General features: G+C 39.8%; 1 protein-coding gene across 7 annotated transcripts in view; it reads left to right on the forward strand.

Annotated features, from left to right (window-relative positions):
- LOC136864217 (ATP-dependent helicase brm) overlaps window positions 1-18,362 on the forward strand; it is a 510,653-nt gene that overhangs the window by 157,348 nt on the left and 334,943 nt on the right. For all 7 annotated transcript variants that reach the window (XM_067140929.2, XM_067140932.2, XM_067140934.2 and 4 more), the window contains exons 7-8: window positions 14,863-15,024; window positions 17,039-17,235. In XM_067140929.2, coding sequence (XP_066997030.2) covers window positions 14,863-15,024; window positions 17,039-17,235 — 359 coding nt within the window. The remainder of the gene's footprint in view (window positions 1-14,862; window positions 15,025-17,038; window positions 17,236-18,362) is intronic.

Consider the following 18,362-nt stretch of genomic DNA (forward strand, 5'->3'; position numbering starts at 1 on the left):
ACATAAATCTATCGAAGCTCCTCCCCATTGCATTCTAAAACATGCCGATTGGTCAAAGTTCACATCACTAGCTGCCTTTAATGACTCGAATAGCCGGAGTATACATGATGTGAATTATATCACACAAGTTATTCTTGCTGCTCCTGAGTACTCCATTCTATCTATTTCTGGAATTCCTCGACAAAAACATGTTCTTTGTTGGAAGGATAAAATTGCAGAAGCTATAAAAGAGCGACGTCACGCTCATAAATCCTGTCTATTGAATTTCATTTTATGGATCGGTATTGACTTTTACACAACTGTGATTGAGTTTTCAACCTTTCAGTACTTCTTATTGTAGCCAGTTAGGACTAACACATTATACGTTTATATTAAATCAGGACATGTTTCGTTTCAATTGGAGACGTCTTCAGCTGAAATAAGAATCTAATATTAACATAGACAAATTTAAAACGTACAAAGAACACTTGTCACCGGTTTTTCTTTTTCTATATGTATGTTATCTTCTTTTTGTTCTAATTTGAGATAAACATTCTTTGATACTGTTGTGTTGAAATGTTTCTTCCTATATTAAATATCTAAAATATCTAAAACCTTCTTATGTGTAGACTGTCGATATTTTTAATGTTGTTATTTTTTTAAAAGGAACTCCCTTGGTTGGCAGGGGAAATTCTTCTCTACCACAGTTGAAGTTTGATATTTTAGTTTATCTGACAATATGTTATTCTTGTTAAGGAGTCTAAAAAAAGGAAAAGAAACGGTTTAATTTCCTGTGAAGAAACCTTGCTATGGTAGTGTGTATATATTAAATACTGACCTCCCCGCTGGCCCCTTTAGATCTTGTCATACGTGTAGCTGGTGGCTGAGTGCTCGCATCGAGCAGCTGACTGGATGAAGACATGGGAAGGGGAGCAGAGGGAGTGGTAGGGGTAATATTCAGAATTGTGTCAAACAGCCTTTGGATCCTCTCCTGAGGCAAGGTCGTCCCCAGTTGTTGCAGCTGTCCCTCCAGATCCTGCAGGCTGGTGCTGGGACGGAGTCTCCTTCCGGTGTCATCCCACACATGTTCAGTGATAGAGAGGTCCGGGGATCTTGCTGGCCACACGAGGATCTCAACGTGCTCTAGGTAGTCCATAGAAATGTGTGCTGTGTGTGGACATGCATTATCTTGTTGGAACACTGTCCTAGGGTGCTGTGCCATAAGGGGTAGGATGTGCGGATGCAGAATATATGTGATGTATCGCTGTGCCTTCAAAGTCTGCCGAAGCACTATTAGAGGTGACCTGAATGCATATCCTATGGCTTCCCACACCATGATGCCAGGCATTATGCCCATGTGTCTTTCCACAATATGGGCAGAATCTGCCCTCTGCCCTCGACGCCAGCAAACCTGCATACGATGGTCATCGGGCGTTGTGGAGAAGTGGGACTCATCACTGAACATGATACAACGCAAGTCGTCCTCTGTCCATGCCTCCCAGGAAAGGCACCACTCCAAACACAGATGTTGGTTTTCTGGTGTCAATGGCAACCGACGCATGGGGCGGTAGGGCCCCAATCCGGCGGATGCATGTTGTCGAGGCACAGGATATTGTAGAGTCTCCAGTACATGTTCATGGATGATGGGTGCCGAAGCCAAAGTTATAGGATCCCGCAATGCTTGGTGCACCATACCACAGTTCTCCCTCAGGGGGGTGTTTCTTGGTCGACCTGAACCTGCACAGCGTGATTGGTTGCCTTCATGTACCCACTGAGTTCAACACCGGGCCACTCTGACATCTTAATGGCCCACATGCCTGGCAATTGTACAATATGACCAACTAGCCTCATGTAGTCCCACAATGCAGCCTCTGTCAAATGCTGTCAGTTGGTGGATAGGCTGTCTAATGTGTCTGCAAGGCATCGCGGGTGCTTTGCGCTGTACGTAGTCCTCTCTGCACGTCTTACTAACGTCTGACTAACAGCAGTTGACTGGTAACAACTTATCAACAAGAGGACGGTGCCATCACGAATGCACTCTGGTGGGCATTCTACACATTACAGATCTTTGTAAGGCTGCGTGCACTCCGAGCGCGCTTCGCATAGTGTGTCGCGTGTTGCTCAACACTAAGCGTCACGCTAAGCATAACCAGTGCTTTGTTCCTAAGCCAGGTGTTCACAGAGCCTGCGCTCTGCTGCGCTGAATGCCTACCTTACAGCTAAGCGAAGCGCCAGACAACGCGCAGTGTTGGTTAATTGCTTAGCGTTACCTAGCTTGTTCTGAAGCTATGGAAGAAGAAATAATTCATGCGGTGTTTCAAAGAGAAGAAATGTGGAACCCAAGACACAAAAACTATAAAAATGTAACTGTTTTGCAAAGTAAGTGGACTTACGTATCTACAACAATTTTATCGCATTCCTACAGTAAACATATACAGTATTATTACTTCTACTGTCACACTTTACTGGGCTTAACATTGTGACAGGATGAAATTGCGTATGGATTTTAGTGTCGGAAGTGTCCGAGGAGAAGTTTGGTTTGCCAGGTGCAGGTCTTTTGAATTGACGCTCGTAGGTGACCTGCGTCATGATGAGGATGAAATGATTATGAATACATACACCCAGCCCCCGTGCCAATGGAATTTACTAATTATGATTACAATTCCCGACTCTGCCGGGAATTGAACCTGGGACTCCTGTGACCAAGGGCCAGTACGGTAACCATTTAGCCATGTAGCCGGACACTTTGTGGCAAAGTGCATAGAATCTATAAGTTTGCAAATGGAGGGTCGTAACATGAAGAATATCACTCTGCAGGCTAGGAGTGGGTTTGGAAGTAAATGTAATATTTGTCACACATTTACTTCACTTTTGTTACGATGATAAATTGTGTATGCTAATTGTAACAGTATTGTAAAATACTATTTATAATTATTATACAAAGAGCGTGATTTAGCCGGAAATTTAATTTCCATGTGTTAGCTGCACGGTGCTCGTGGACAATTGAGAAAATTGAATTTCTCCCAATACTTCTCTGCTACTTGTCGCCACATTTCAGTTGTAGGGTTTGGAAGGTCAAAGGTATTTTTTTGTCATTCTTAAGTAATCATAAAATTTATCGCGATAAAGTCTTGCATCTCTGTACAAACGATGGAATTCTCCGAAAGTAATTCGTTCATTAAATTCATGAATCCACTTTCAATTCTTCTTTCTAATTTTTAATTTTAGGTAACTGTTATCCATCAGTAAACTGTTTCTAGTGTACTTGGATAACGGCATTAGTTTGTGACGACCCTAAAACGCCTTGCGCCAAACTAAGCTGAGAGCACGGCGTAGAGTTTTCGGTGTGAACAGCAAGCACGCCTTGCGCTATGCATAGCATTTCACGCCACACGCGACACACTATGCGAAGCACGCTCAGTGTGCACGCGGCCTAAATTTAATCATTTACTCATACATCAGTGGTATGCATGTATACCGAAATGCGATAATATTGGTCCACTCTTTCTGGGTGCTTAACTTTTTCTTGTTGGGCAGTGTACATGCTGTACACTTACCATTTGGTTCATTTTCATTAGATCTTGAAGGTATTGGTCCATACACTTTGCTGTGTAATGAACTGTAAAAACAATAACCATGAAACCGCTTCATGTGAGTTATCTATTGAAGATGGACATGTGTTGTCATTTTTTGTTAATTGTTGGTTTCATTAAGAGCTACAAATGCTACTCAAATAATTTTATGTATCTATAATAGTTTAGGCAGTGTATTCACATTTAAGGGTCCCAGACACACAGTTGTTTCGATTCACTCCACTTTTCTAAAATCTACCTAGTCCACTCATAATCTAGCCACTTCACCAGCCACTTGACTAGGCAAGATGTCCTTGCGGTTAGGGGCGCGCAGCTGTAAGCTTGCATCCGGGAGATAGTGGGTTCGAGTTCCACTGTCGGCAGCCCTGAAGATGGTTTTCCGTGGTTTCCCTTTTTCACACCAGGCAAATGCTGGGGCTGTAACCTAATGAAGGCCACAGCCGATTCCTCCCCTCTCCTAGGCCTTTCCTATCCCATCGTTGCCATAAGACCTATCTGTGTCGGTGCGACATTAAGCAAGTTCAAGAAAAAAAAAAAAAGCCACTTGCGATGTAGTTTCTTGCATCCCACTGCTTTTACTGCAATTCTGAAATGCATCGGTCTTTCTCCCTAAACCAGGGTAATATGAGATGGGTGTTTTACAGGCTACAAGAGATTAGTAATCATGACCGCCACTATTAATTCATTATGGGTACCTTAAATGAACCGATGAAATGAGCACAGATATGAAGAAAACGTACTTGACAACAGAAGGTGCACAGACAGACCAACGGCAGGTATTATACAGGGTGTTCATAAAGTCGCTGGATTCAAAATTTATGGATGCTAGTGATTACACACAATAGTTCCACATAACTTCAGGTGAAGAAACATATTTTTAAAACTCTGGTAGAAGTATTCTGGAAGTGTTGTGAGTAATAAATGTTCAGACATAACACAACTCATTTCCCGCATATTGCGTTCCCACAATTCCAGGTCAAGTGACCACCATTTTTTTTTGTTTTTTTTTGTTTTTCAAGCTTACACATGTTTTGAGACACTTTTCTCAAATTTTCTAGTGTTTTTTCTCCAATATATTTAGAAATTGCTTCTTTAAGTTTATGTAAAGAATGCAGATTATCTCTGTATACTCTTCCTTTTAAATACTCCCACAGGAAAATTCTGGAGAGGTTAATTCTGGCAAATGAGGTGGCCACAAATTTTTTGAGATTACTTGATCACCAAAAAATCTTACGTCGCCAGTGTGCTGTTAGCAGTATGCCAAGTGGTGCCATCTTGCTGCAACCAGCAATAGTGCTCATCCTTTTCCAATAAAGCCATGAATTGTTACACAATGTCCCTGTATACGGCACCATCAACTGTTGTGTCAAAAAAAAACAGAGGTCCAACGATCCTTTTGCGCGATATTGTGCTCCACACGCCAATTTTTTTCCAGAATGAAGCAGTACTTGATGCGAGGCATGTGGATTTCCTGTTGCCCAAATTCTGGTTTTCTCGGAGTTAATGTAGTCACTGAGGTGGAACCATGCTTCACTGTGAAAAAGGTATTGTTCAGAATGGCTACCTTTCGTTTGAAGGTACGGAACCACTGAAAGTAACAGCGATGTTTCACTAAATCAGGCGGCTTTAGTTCCTGGACAGCCTTGACTTGATTCAAGCTTAGCTTTGCCACTTTCAGCGCTTCGTATGTGGACCCAGTTGATGCTCCAAGGTCTTCTGACAAGCGTCTTACAGATTTCTGCGGAGATCTCTCAATGTGCTGCTGAACATCGCAAAGGAAAGTGTTCATAATTAATTTAGGTCTCCCACATCTTTCTCTATCATCCACGGAGCCCGTGTCACAAAACCTGCGTACAAGATCATACAAAGAAGATTTACCTGATGAGGGTTCATCAGGAAATAGATGTCTCCATTTTTCCACACATCTCTCGTAACCTTTGCACTCAAAATAAGCCTCCAATAAAGCGACTCGTGTGCACGTAAAATGCATTGTCGCCCGCTTGACCTTGTACGTCTCATACCGTGCAAGGCAACAGCTGTGCTGTTCTGACAACACTACAACCGGTTCTACAATGTCTGATAACATTTCATAATCAAGCTTGTCAGCTTATTCCGTCAGGTATGTGAGCTACAGTGTTTCAAAGTTAGAGTCTGGTGACTTTACGCCGAACACGCTGTATAGGCTGGGAACTGTGCAATGCATGTCAAGACTCACAGTAGCCCACATGGCAAGAGCGCAGTGGGGTATGTGGTAGTGGACAGTACTCATAGGTTCGAATCCCATTCAAATATTTTCTTTCTCATTTAACAGCCACTTGCTTGGGATGTGGCTAGGTTGCATACGTAATAGTTTTCACAGACTGATTTGTTTATTTTGGCTCTGAAAAGAGGTGTTTCTATGGTGGCATATGGTATGGAGCTGGGTTGGAAGAGGCTAGGAAACATGTGACAGGATTTCAGTTATCCACGTTGTGTAATGCATCACTGGCTCAAACTAATGCCCTCTGTGGTCGTTACAGAGCTGTGCGCGATGTTGTGAGGACTGTTTGGCACGTTGCAACATCTCTGACAAAACAGATTGGTATGCCTCGGTGATGAGCTGTCTAAGGTGACCAGAACTGGCTGCCTCCTTTGCATACACCAGTTGTTTTACGTGGCCCCACAGAAGAAAATCTAGGGGGCAGAATATCGGGCGATCTGGCAGACCAGGGACAGGTCCTTCCCTCCCTCCATTTATCAGAATATGTTGCATGGAGATGGTTCCGGACGACCACCGTCACGTGCGGTGGAGCTCGGTCATGTAGAAACCACATCCTGCAGCGGTCAAGGAGTGGCACATATTCCTGGTGGTAGTTCATCTTGGAGAAACCGCAGGTAGCGTTGTCCCGTCAGATGACCCTCAAAGAAATGGGGACTGATGAGGTAATAATAATGACGTGTGGTCTCCGGAGAGGCCTGGTGCAGGTCTTTTGATTTGACGCCCGTAGATGACCTGCGCATCATGATAAGGATGAAATGATGATGAAAACGGCACATTCATCCAGTCTCCGTGCCAGGGGAATTAAAAATATGATTAAAATTCCCAACCCTGCCGGGAATCGAACCCGAGGCCCCTGTGACCAAAGGCCAGTACGCTAACCATTTAGCCATGGAGCTGGACTACTGATGAGGTGATCACCCACGATGCCATACCATATGTTCACACCCCTTTGTACCTGAAAAACTGCCTGTCATACCCAGTGGGGATTATACACACCCCAGTAATGGATATTATGGCGATTAATGGTTCCATTGTTGTGGAACCGCACTCCATCCGCAAAAAAGATGGTCGCTAGAAAAGCCGGATCAGTGTCCACATGCTGTAGGGTCCATTGACGGAACACTCCCGGCCTTTGAAATCATGACCATGGAGCTCCTGATGTAAGTATAGGAGGTATAGGAGAAACAAGAGATGCCTGGGTGATGTTCATCTCCTGTGCAATGGCCTGTGTGCTATTATGAGGATTATGCCATATAGCATCAAACACAACCTCTTCATTGTGAGCAGACATCACGGGATGATCTCGAACAGGCCGTGTCCTTCCCAGGGACACAGTATCCTGCAAACATCTTTCCACACTGAAATGTCATGCCTATCGGTTGTTGCCTGTCTGGATAGCGTTCTTGATACAGGCGTTGTGCCTGGTATGCATTCTGTCTAGTTTCTTCATAGATTAGTAACATATCCACATACTCATCGCTGGAATTTATCATGAGGCAGTGAATAACGTTTGAATTGTGAATTGCGTCGAAGGAGGGGATTTTGCGCAGCTACATGCTTACCTGCATGGCTTTTTTTAAATTTTTTATTTTTCAATTGTTCTAATTGGTCACACTTTGCCCTACTTGTGATCTATGAAGCTTGGAACATATGCGACGTAGCTTATTCGTTGCCTTTGTCCTAGCCGCTTTCCTCATCCTCGTTCAACCCAGTACCATACCCTATGCCATGATACATACAGCCCTGTACAGAGCCAAATAAAGTTAAAAATAAAAGAAAAAAAATGTACTTGCATGGGATTTGAACCTTCGAGCACTGTCCACTATCACATATCCCACTGTGCTAGTGTGAGACTTGATATGCAGAGCGCAGTTCCCAACGTATACGTTACCTGCTCCTGGTCTGTATGTGCACCTCCTGTTGTAAAGTACGTGTTGTTCATATCTGTGCTCATTTTACGGGTTCATTTGAGATTCCCATGATGAATTAATAGTGGTGCTCATGATTCCTGCTGTCTTCTAGCCCATAAACACACATCTCCTTATATTTCCACAGTTTAGGGAGAGAGACCGATGTATTTCAGAACTGTAGTAAAAGCAGTAGGATGCATAAAACCAAATTGCAAAGGACTGGTGAACCACCCAGTATAGCCTGTAAAATCTGGATGAAATAAGCTTTCTGATGGTGAAAGAATTACTAAATTCATTTGAGTGGTTCCTGGTTGTGCCCCCCAAATACAAACTTTCTTTCACTCTTTATAACATTAGTATTTATTAGTAGAAATATCTTATTACAAATTGACTGCATATTGATGGGAAAGACACATTGTCTAAAAGTTATTGTTATGCATCTTGCGGTTAGGAGTGAGGTAACTTTAAGTGGCGATTATGGCAAGGATAGCAAAGCTTGAAGTAGGTAGCATTGTACAGCTCTAGGAAAGAAGGGAAATGAGAATACAAGTGTAGAAACTAAAATATACACAGATACAGGAAGAGCTTGTGAAGGAACTAAAACAACTAATACCGAAGCATGGAGATTAGGAATGCTGAAGAGTACAATAACTTTGAGTACATTTATAATTGTTGTCCATGCAGAAAGTGTATGAAGTAGAACATGAGAAAAGTAAGACAGAAAGAGACGCCATGATGGACATAATGGTCTTTGAGTGGTGGACTGCTGCCTGAGTTTACAGAAGGTTGCCCCAGTTAAGTTTGGACAATTTTGGCATACTTTTGTCCTAGGTGATTCTTTTTCTCCAGACCTGGTTGTGCTTGATGTGATAGCTGCGGGCACAGACTATTACCCTACATCTCAATTTCCACTATAGAAGACTTTGACAGAGTACAGGAACAGGAATATTGTCCCATACCTCCTTGCACACTTTCCAAAGACACTCAATGGTGGTGGGACATCTAGAAGAAAGCGCCCAGAGGCACAGAAATCCTTCGTCGGGGCATCCGGCGATTTGACAGGGAAGTCACTAAATGGTATGACACGGACACCCTTTGCTTCTTTTCTCTCATAGTAGGTGACTGATGATCTGGCAGTATGACTGGATGCTTTATCCATGTGGATTCCAACATTTGAAGCATCCTCACCATACAGCCTAGGGATATCTCTTCGTCGAAATGGGGGGCCATGACATTTTTCTGGAGGTAGGTAGCATTGATCTTCACATTTTTCGGCACTCTGAGGGTTCTGAGATTACCCTGGACACAGTATCCTGCCACTACCATGGACCCCCTAGCAAACTATTCTTTATTTTCCTTGAAGAAGTTTGAGTACCCCTTTTGGACTTTTTGGGGACAGTAAATTGCAAAGACTTACAATAATTGAAAATCTTCCACCTTTTTGATACTTTTTATTTGCTTTTTAGCAAATTAATTAATTATAAACATTACATGTTTCGTTCTTATTTGAGAACATCTTCAGCTGTTGTTTAGCTTTAGATATGCTTGTGTAGCTGGAAAACTGTCTTTGAGATGGTGGATTTTCCTTCAGGACAGCAATCTTCACCCTGTTAATGTTGTCCAGAGTCCTGGAGGGCCGATCTCTCTTCCGCTGCAGTAAATTGCCCTGGGCTTGTTTGTGTCATCGAAATAAACCATGGCTTCATCCAGGGTAACAACCGACTGCCGTTTATCCCCTACTAGGTAGTTTTTGTATAATTTTCTGACATTAGTAAACTGTTCCTTAACGCGCCTAGCTTTCAAAGATGTGCCATATGCCACTTTACCAGGTTCAGAACTTCTTTAATTATACGATAGACTGTACCTTTAGATATGCTTGAGTAGCTGGCAAAGTGTTTTTGAGATGGTGGATTTTCCTCCAGGACAGCAACCTTCATCTTGTTAATGTTGTCCAGAGTCCTGGAGGGCCAATCTCTCTTCCGCTGCAGTTTTTTCGAAGTTGTTGTTTCCGGTGGGAAACCATTCTGATGTAATTTTATCACAGTGTGTACAGAGGAGTTTCTAGAGTTGAGACCTTACATTTTACACTGTTACACAATACTTGATAATGAGAAATTAGTGTCGGAAAGGCCAACGATGTAGCCTTGCCACATATCTTCAATTCAGCAGGCCATGAGGTAACAATGGCACGATATGACTGTACACGGCACTTCTCTAAATCACACTGACCAGACAGAACAAAAAAACGACATGCAACTGCTTCCAGGTGCGGTACGTATGCTGTATTAACTGGTGCAACCCTCTGTGTAGAATTTAATACAGATAAGTATAACTTAACCCACATTCCAGGAGTACTTTGCTTCAGAGTAATCTCCAGTGGGATTCATTAAGAGCTGATGATAATTAGTGTGAAGTGTTCTTTTACCAAAATTTGAATTCATTAGTAGCGCAAAGAGGGGCAATTTTTCTTTCTTCAGATGTGTGTGATCGGTGAGACTAGTTTGGTTGACTTTTCTTGTGATGTGTATTTCTATTGCCTCCTTTATGTTTAAGGATTTGCTTTTATTTTATCACTAAAAATGTCCGGCCCCGCAGTGTAGGGGCAACGTGTCCGCCTGTCACCCGGCAGCCCCGGGTCGGGGTTTTTAATTGTGAATGATTAATATCCCTGGCCTGGAGACTGGGTGTTTGTGTTGTCCTTAACATTCCTTTCCTCACATTCAACACTCTACACTTCCGCACTTCCAATTACACGCAAGTTCATATCATATGGTGTAAGTAGGGGCAAAAGGTCTCTATAGGTCGACGCCCCGCACAAATAGCATTAAAAAAAATCACTAAAAATAGTTATACAAGATACTCTTTAATTCTTTACTGGTATATTTATTACTTCCAAAGTGATTATCATGCATTCATTCCAATACATGCCAGGAGAAATACACTTTGCCCACATAGCATGTCCCCTTCTCTTCACTCAACAATGTTATCCTTCTGCCTTTTCCTGAAACCCCTGCGGACTAGCCACAACCAAAGCAAGAGACCTGGAATCAGTCCAGCAGTTGACACTAGAAGTAAGGGACATGAAGTGTTTTAGGAAAGTACATAAAACTTAGTCAAAGTTGCTAAAATGTCATTAACGAACTTCTACGTTGGTAATTTATCTTGTTCTTATCAGCAATTCATATTAATTGACAAGTTTATACAAAATAAACAATATTGTACAGGTATATGAATTGTTAAAAGTGATTGATAGAATCTGAGGATGTTGTTGTAGAGTGAAACATGTCATTCTGCTTATAATTGTTTATTTTTTACAGGTGTGTTATAACAAATACAGTAGAAACAATACGTGACACTTACGGATTTAGCCTTGCTAAAATGGGAGACAATTCGATGGTGGCGCTTCTAGTGACTTGACCTGAAAAAAGCATGCTAAATTCAAATATCAATGGAAATGTATATACGGAAATGGATAAATAAATTACATGTAGAAAGAAAGTGGAAAAATGAATGAAGAATTATTTAAAAGGTTATTATTCAAAGACTGAAATAGACATATAAACAAGATGTGAAATGGACTGCTGTGAAATGGCTTGATCTTTCATTTATGCATTACTTTTTTAGCTTTAGCATTCCTGCCTGAACTCTTAAGGTTGGATTTGTCTTTTTTCTCATTTAAAAACATTGTATCACCACATTAAGACACTTGTCAATAAAAATATCGGCACATTCCTTACACATATGATGCAATGAATTAACATTTAATAGTTGGGCAATTTTCCTCTTCACATGAAGCCTACTAACAGAAAGAAAATCTATAAAATCTCGGCTTTAACCTGAGAAGAGGGATAAAAGAAAAAAAGTATGAAAATGTTGTCGATAGTGATGCTTTGGGGAATATTTACGTACAATTAGAGTAAAAATGTAACATACCCTTGGCTGTATAGCCGAGGATTTTTGAAGTCGCTGGCCTGGAAATTATCTGAACAGATCTTATAATTCGTAACGTCCTTTCTTTCTTGTACACCTTATCCAAATCACTTCTGTGACATTTCAAAACTCACAGATCACACCAACAACACCACATCGGTATTGAAGGTTAACTGCTGCACTATACAATAAAATATGCGTATTACATTTTAAGCCAGTTAAAATATGGGTCGATCAGGTCAGAAGATTATGAAGTACTATAAAAATCTCTGTCACTGGAAGAATATATATGCAAACACAATATTACTTACATTTTCTTGTCACGAGGGAACCTGAAGAATGACCGCGCGTTCTTCTCTACTTCATAGTTACTGCAGCCAAACACAGCACATACCTTTCCCCTCATGTTGAGAGGAGATATCAAGGAATGACACACGCTACTATTTAATTATGTCAACTCACTGAAAATGCATACATAACACCAAAAATTTCACACACAAATACACGTGTTCTTATGACAGAATCAGTAGTTTTCAGGTCTACTCGCTTGAGAGAGCTCCAATAGCTGTCCCTCGATATCTCGCTCAGTATTACATGTAATAAATATCATTTTTGGTCCGTATTGATGATGTAGATTGAAATAATAACATTAAGTTATTTATTAGACCACCTAATCAATACAAAATCGTCTTGGATGATTTACATAAATTTGTTAGCTAATAGTGGGACATGTTTCGCCTTCTCTGAAGGCATCATCAGCCATAGTCTTAACCTTAAATTAAAAATAAGCGTCTAAATAACATGTAGTGATGAAATGAATTTTAAAATCTTGAAGAGATTTGAAGTAAAATAACATTAAAAATAACAATGATGGTTTGAAAATACAATGTGATGAGATACAATAGTGGAAGTATTAACAAAATTAACCTTAGAAGGCTGCTAAAATAAGTACAATGGAATAAAACAACAGATTGTTATACAACAAGTAGTAAGATTGCATAAAAGTAAAGTTGATAGTAATGGCGGTTATAATTAGACGATGGCGAAAAATCTTATGTAATCAAAGTAAAGAGGAGAGAGTAAAAGTCAAAGTTAGTCGAGAGATCCGAAGTTCATTATGATCTTGAAGATAAAGGATGAAAGTCAGATGCATATGGTGAAGTTGTAGAACACGTTGAGGATATGAAGTTGGTGAATAGAAGTTGAAGAACAGTTTCAAATAGGATCATTATGGACCATCTCAAAATTTGAAGTGATGTTCAAATGTTGTAAATTGTGAGTTTGTAGATATTCTAGTTGAAAAAGCATATACAAGTGGAATCTGTAAATGGAAGCAAGAAACGTAGAGTTAATATCTTTTCACACATGTCCCACTATTAGCTAACAAATTTATGTAAATCATCCAAGACGATTTTGTATTGATTAGGTGGTCTAATAAATAACTTAATGTTATTATTTCAATCTCGCTCAGTGTCGTGTATTGTCTCTGTTGTATTTGGTTATAATTACATTTTGGGTTTTGACAGACTAAAAAGCTCATAGCTTATATTGTCTGAGTGGACACTGAAAAAAGAATGGCTTCTATCTTAACGAAAGTTACCAAAAAAAGAATGGCTTCTATCTTAACAAAAGTTACCAAAAAAAGAATGGAAGTTACCACAAGCGTATTAGTGAAGTGTGCATAGAACGACACAATGTGTAGCTTGCCAAGCAGAATTGTTACTGCAGTATTGTCCAGCTTGTGCTTCTGTCAGCTCATACAAACTGATGTCTGGCCGTTGAAACAATAGGCCTATGACTAGATAGGCATTGTTAAACATAACAATTTGTATGAAAAGAAACGTAACATTTTATTCTGTTCACCCCGCCTAGACCATGTGATAAATAAGTAAGTTTTCTATACATTATATGATGCAGGTTTCAGGTTGTGCTGACTAAACAAAGTATTGTTAACATATTTGTCTTTATGGTAGTGTCTCGGAGTACACTTTTATGCATTTTTGAAGAAATTAAGTCATTTTGAAAGGTCCTGACAAAATTAAGCGTAACAGCTAAAGCGATTGTTTCGTTATTGGTTGTCAGAGAAGTGACGGAGAAAGTGGTGGATCAATCAAAAATTGGTGATCAACCCAGTTGCTCTTATGCTCTTTGCTTCTTTTACTTGTAGGTCATGGGCCATGACCTATTCATCAGCATTTTGATCTTGGGAATGGCTTTGTACTTTGATATTGCATGATAAATTTTGTTGCATCTAGCCACATCATATTGCACACCACTGTGTGCATACTACCTGCTTTATTCAGGGGACTAATGTTATGTTTATAAACACCTGTCTAGCTGGGAAACTTTTATATAATCATGTCAGGAAAATTATGTATATTTTTATTTTTCTGCAAATTTCCATTTGAGAATGAAGGGTGTGAAGATTACGTGGATAAATATGGTATAATACCTATTTTCAATAAATGAGAAAATGGAAGCTTTCTTCAGTTTACCTCATTTATTTCTGGGGACGCTATAGACACACTGGCTTATTTTGGTTTTTGGCTGAGGGTTTAAGTCTGGAAGTCCTTTGTTACACAGTATAATCTTTCAGGTGAAAATTCCATCATAAAGATCCACCACGTTTGAACCGTGGCTGTCAGGGTAGAAAACTTGCAGCTAAACCCCTGAGGTAAATCGTGCCTCCCAAGAAAGGAGATATGAAGCTATGTGACGATTGTAGAGAAACTCTGTTATGTCCATGTTGTCGAAGTCCTACGAAGAAGAAATGAGAGAAAAGGTGGAAATATAAACCCTGAGCTGATGTTGCCTCTGGTGCGCTGACAGTGATACACCACAATTTACATTTCTGTTGTTGATAGAGGACCAATTTTTAGATCACAGATCTTGTACACTTCACCACCTTGGAAACATGTTATTCAGAAAGGTGCCAGACATTCCCCCTCTACTTTCTATCTAGTGTTTGAGTATTGTGCTTTCAAACCTTCCATATTTTTCTTTCTTGTTCAACTGATAATCTTGTCTTACATTGTCTCAGAGAAAAGTATAACTTATAAGTTTGCTGATATTACTGGCAATCTTATATTATTTTATATATGATCGAATGGTATAAAGTGTTTGTTCCTTAATCAAAAGAAGACTGAAACAAAATCTAATAGTATACTTTTCCTACTTTTTTGTTGATCAGGTAGTCGCATGTACTCGTCGAGATTCAATGCTTGAATCTTCAAGTATTTTGAAGACATACAAACGCACCAAAAGACAAGGTCTGCGAGAAGCTAGAGCTACTGAAAAATTGGAAAAACAACAAAAATTGGAAGCTGAGAGAAAGAGGCGTCAGAAACATCAGGTGAGTTGGAATGTAGTGTAAGTATTAACAGCAGCAGCTATTCTCGACGATAGAAATATGAAGTATTTATTTTATAGACATATTGTAAATTCAGTGAATTAAAAAAAAAAATATGTTTTCAAGACCATGAAGGGAATTATTTTTGGTCTGTAAATTTCAGCATCTTGGCATTTATGAAAACCGTAAAAGTAGTTAGTGGGACATAAAATTAATAATATTGTTATTATTGCTGTTAGTCTTTGTCTGCATGGAGAATGCAACCCCTGTTTGGCCGAGTCCATGCCAGTCTTTTGATAATGGAGAAAGTTTCCCTTTCATTTCTACTTGCACAACTTCAGTCATTAAAAAAAAAACACACACACACACACACTCTCTCTCTCTCTCTTTTTTGTTATTTCATAATGAATTTTCAGAAACCAATAGAAATATGTTTGTGCTCCACCTCTCTGAATGTATGATATTTTCAAACATTATTATTGTTCTTTCTGCAGCCACACCACTCCAATTTTTATATCTTGCATTGAAACTTCCTGTGTTAATCACTGACATCTGGCTTATATGAAACTCTTTGGAGGGTAATTAGAGCCTGAAAGACATTTGCACACTCCATGAAAGAAGAGTTAGGAAGTAATACAATTTATTTACATTTAAATTATTGCCCAGCCATGGAAGTTATCCAAAATCACATTAAACTAATGTCTCTGGTTTTCATTTCTAATTTTGTTTTGTACTTATTTATACATATTGATGTTTTTCATCATCATCATCGTCATCATCATCATCATCATCATCATCAATTTCCCTTTTTCAACTCCTACTGGGTTATCTTTCCTTCATTCTCTATTCAACCACCACTGTTGTTCGTTAACTGTATTTCAATCCAGGTTCTTCCTCCTTGCCACATTAGTCTGGTTCAATCTTTTGTTCTCTCTCCTTCAGTCTTATCCTCCTCCACTTTGGGGTATCCCTTCCCCCTCCATCCTCCTACCATGTCCATTTCTCTCTATTGGTTTGGAAAGCTTTTCCATTCCAATTTCCTTCCTGACATCCTCATTTCTTACCCTGTCCTTTCTAACCTTACCTGTCATACTTCTTTAAACTTTTATCCCACTGGCCTGAATTTAATTCTCCTGCCTTTTTGTCAGTGTCCAGGTCTGTACTGCATATGTCAGTATGGGGCAGTAATACATCTTATACATCACCTCTTCACACTTCCTTGATTCTTCCTTCTTCCAAAGCAATTTCCTCACACTCTGGTAGAAAGCATTTCCCTGGTGTATCCTTGTACTGACCTCCATGTCCAGTCCTGCATTACTTCACTTCCCAAATACAGTACTTTAAACTTTCCACAAGTTCAAGGTCTTTTCCCCAATTTTTATAGCATATTTCCCTTCTCTTCTTTGTCAAGTCAACAGTTTTCTTGCTTTTTTTCCCACATTTATTTTCATTCCATAATTACTAAAATACTCACTCAACATGCTTAGTTGACCATGTTTTTTCCACTCTGCTTTCCCCCCACTTCACAGTGGTGCAAAAAACATCTTCTTTAGCTCCCTGGTATTTTTCATTTGACTCCTTCACAGTTTCCTCCATTGTCATTATGAACAACAAAGGCAACAGCCCTTTCCCCTGTTGTAGTCTGTTTGCATTCTGAAACGATTCTGTCCTACCCACTGGGGTGTGGACAATGCTGCAACAATTGTTGTACACTACTTGCACATATTCAGTCATTCCTTTTCCAAACCCTTTCACCTTCATAATTTTCCATACCTTAGTCCCTGGGGTGTTATCATATGCCTTTTCTAAATTGAGGAATGTCATCACGATTTCTCTTCCACATTCCCATTTTTTTCCCCTTCAGCTGTCTAACGCTGAAGATGGGGTCTGGTGTTGATCTTCCATTTCTTAAGTCAAGTTACACTTCTTCTAATTATCTTTCCACCGTTCTTCTCACTTTCCTTTCTTTTCCTTGACATTAATGAAACTAATTATTTCTCCTTATCTCTCGTTGCAGGAATATATTAATGCTGTACTTCAACATGGTAAAGATCTCAAAGACTACCACAGAAATAACTTTGCTAAGATACAAAGATTAAACAGAGCGATAATTAACTATCATACTAATGCTGAGCGGGAACAGAAGAAGGAACAGGAGCGAATTGAAAAAGAACGTATGAGGCGGCTTATGGCTGAAGATGAAGAAGGCTACAGGTATGAGAAAGGAAGCTTTTAAATTCTTAATGATTCTGATAGAGGTGGAATTGAAATAAGAAATGGAGTTAGCTGGTAGTTGGTAGAAAGTGTGAGAAAGAGTCTTATGAATATTAAATGAGAGAGGTCTTACTTAGTGTTGCTAATTATGAACAGCCAGAACTTCTAGGAGATTTGGAAGTGTTCAAAGGTGGGAAGGGAGCAATGTACCACAAATGACTCGGTCAGCAAACCACAGTATTTACCCCCATAATTTTCACACTTTTTTGACCAAATTTTTTGATCTAAAATCGAGCTGCATAAATTACATGGATTTTTTCTGGAAGGGATGAAGTTACACTGAATTTTCAAATAAAATCAATGTAATCACCAAGTTAGCTGTGAAAATATTGTTTTGTATGAGCACTGAACATTTATTTACAGTCTGTATTTACAATCTGTAATGGCAAAGTAGGTAATATGGTAGTACATGCGTTAGCGTTAATGTTATGAACATTGTAACAAAATGGAAGTCACACGCTGGTATTTTTAAGAAGGCTTTTGACAGCATCGCTAGGTTGGAGAGGTGTAGGGAGAGCCTTGAAGACCTTTGGCATTCCCAAAAAATTTATCAGTAAGCAAGTGTAAAACTACACATGCCTGGCTGAACACCACGGCTACCTGACAGAACAGATTGAAGTGAACACTGGTGCGAAATACAGGTGCCTGCTCTCGCCTATCTTATTCCTTATAGTTATAGACACAGTCATGACTAGTGCAATGAACCATTGGTTGGGTATACAGTGGAATTTGCATAACATCTCAAGGACTTGGATTTTGTCGATGGCATGTGCTTGCTGGCGCACAGCTCCTGGAAATTAAACTTAAGGACTTAAAGGTTGAGGTACAGAGAGTTGGACTGAAGATCAATACTAAGAAGACAAAGGATATGCGCTTGGGGAATCACAACATTGCACAATTACAGGTTAATGGAGAAGGTTGATAGTTTCTGCTATCTGGGAAGTATTATAACAGCAGATGAAGATGTCCCCAGCCATATAAACAAAGCCAAGTGTGCCTTCATGTTGCTTTGTCCCATATGGAGATCAAAAGAACATTGTATTACAAACAAATTGCAGATATTTATT

The sequence above is a fragment of the Anabrus simplex genome, chromosome 2 (genome assembly GCF_040414725.1).
Source record: "Anabrus simplex isolate iqAnaSimp1 chromosome 2, ASM4041472v1, whole genome shotgun sequence".
Classification (NCBI taxonomy): Eukaryota; Metazoa; Arthropoda; class Insecta; order Orthoptera; family Tettigoniidae; genus Anabrus; species Anabrus simplex.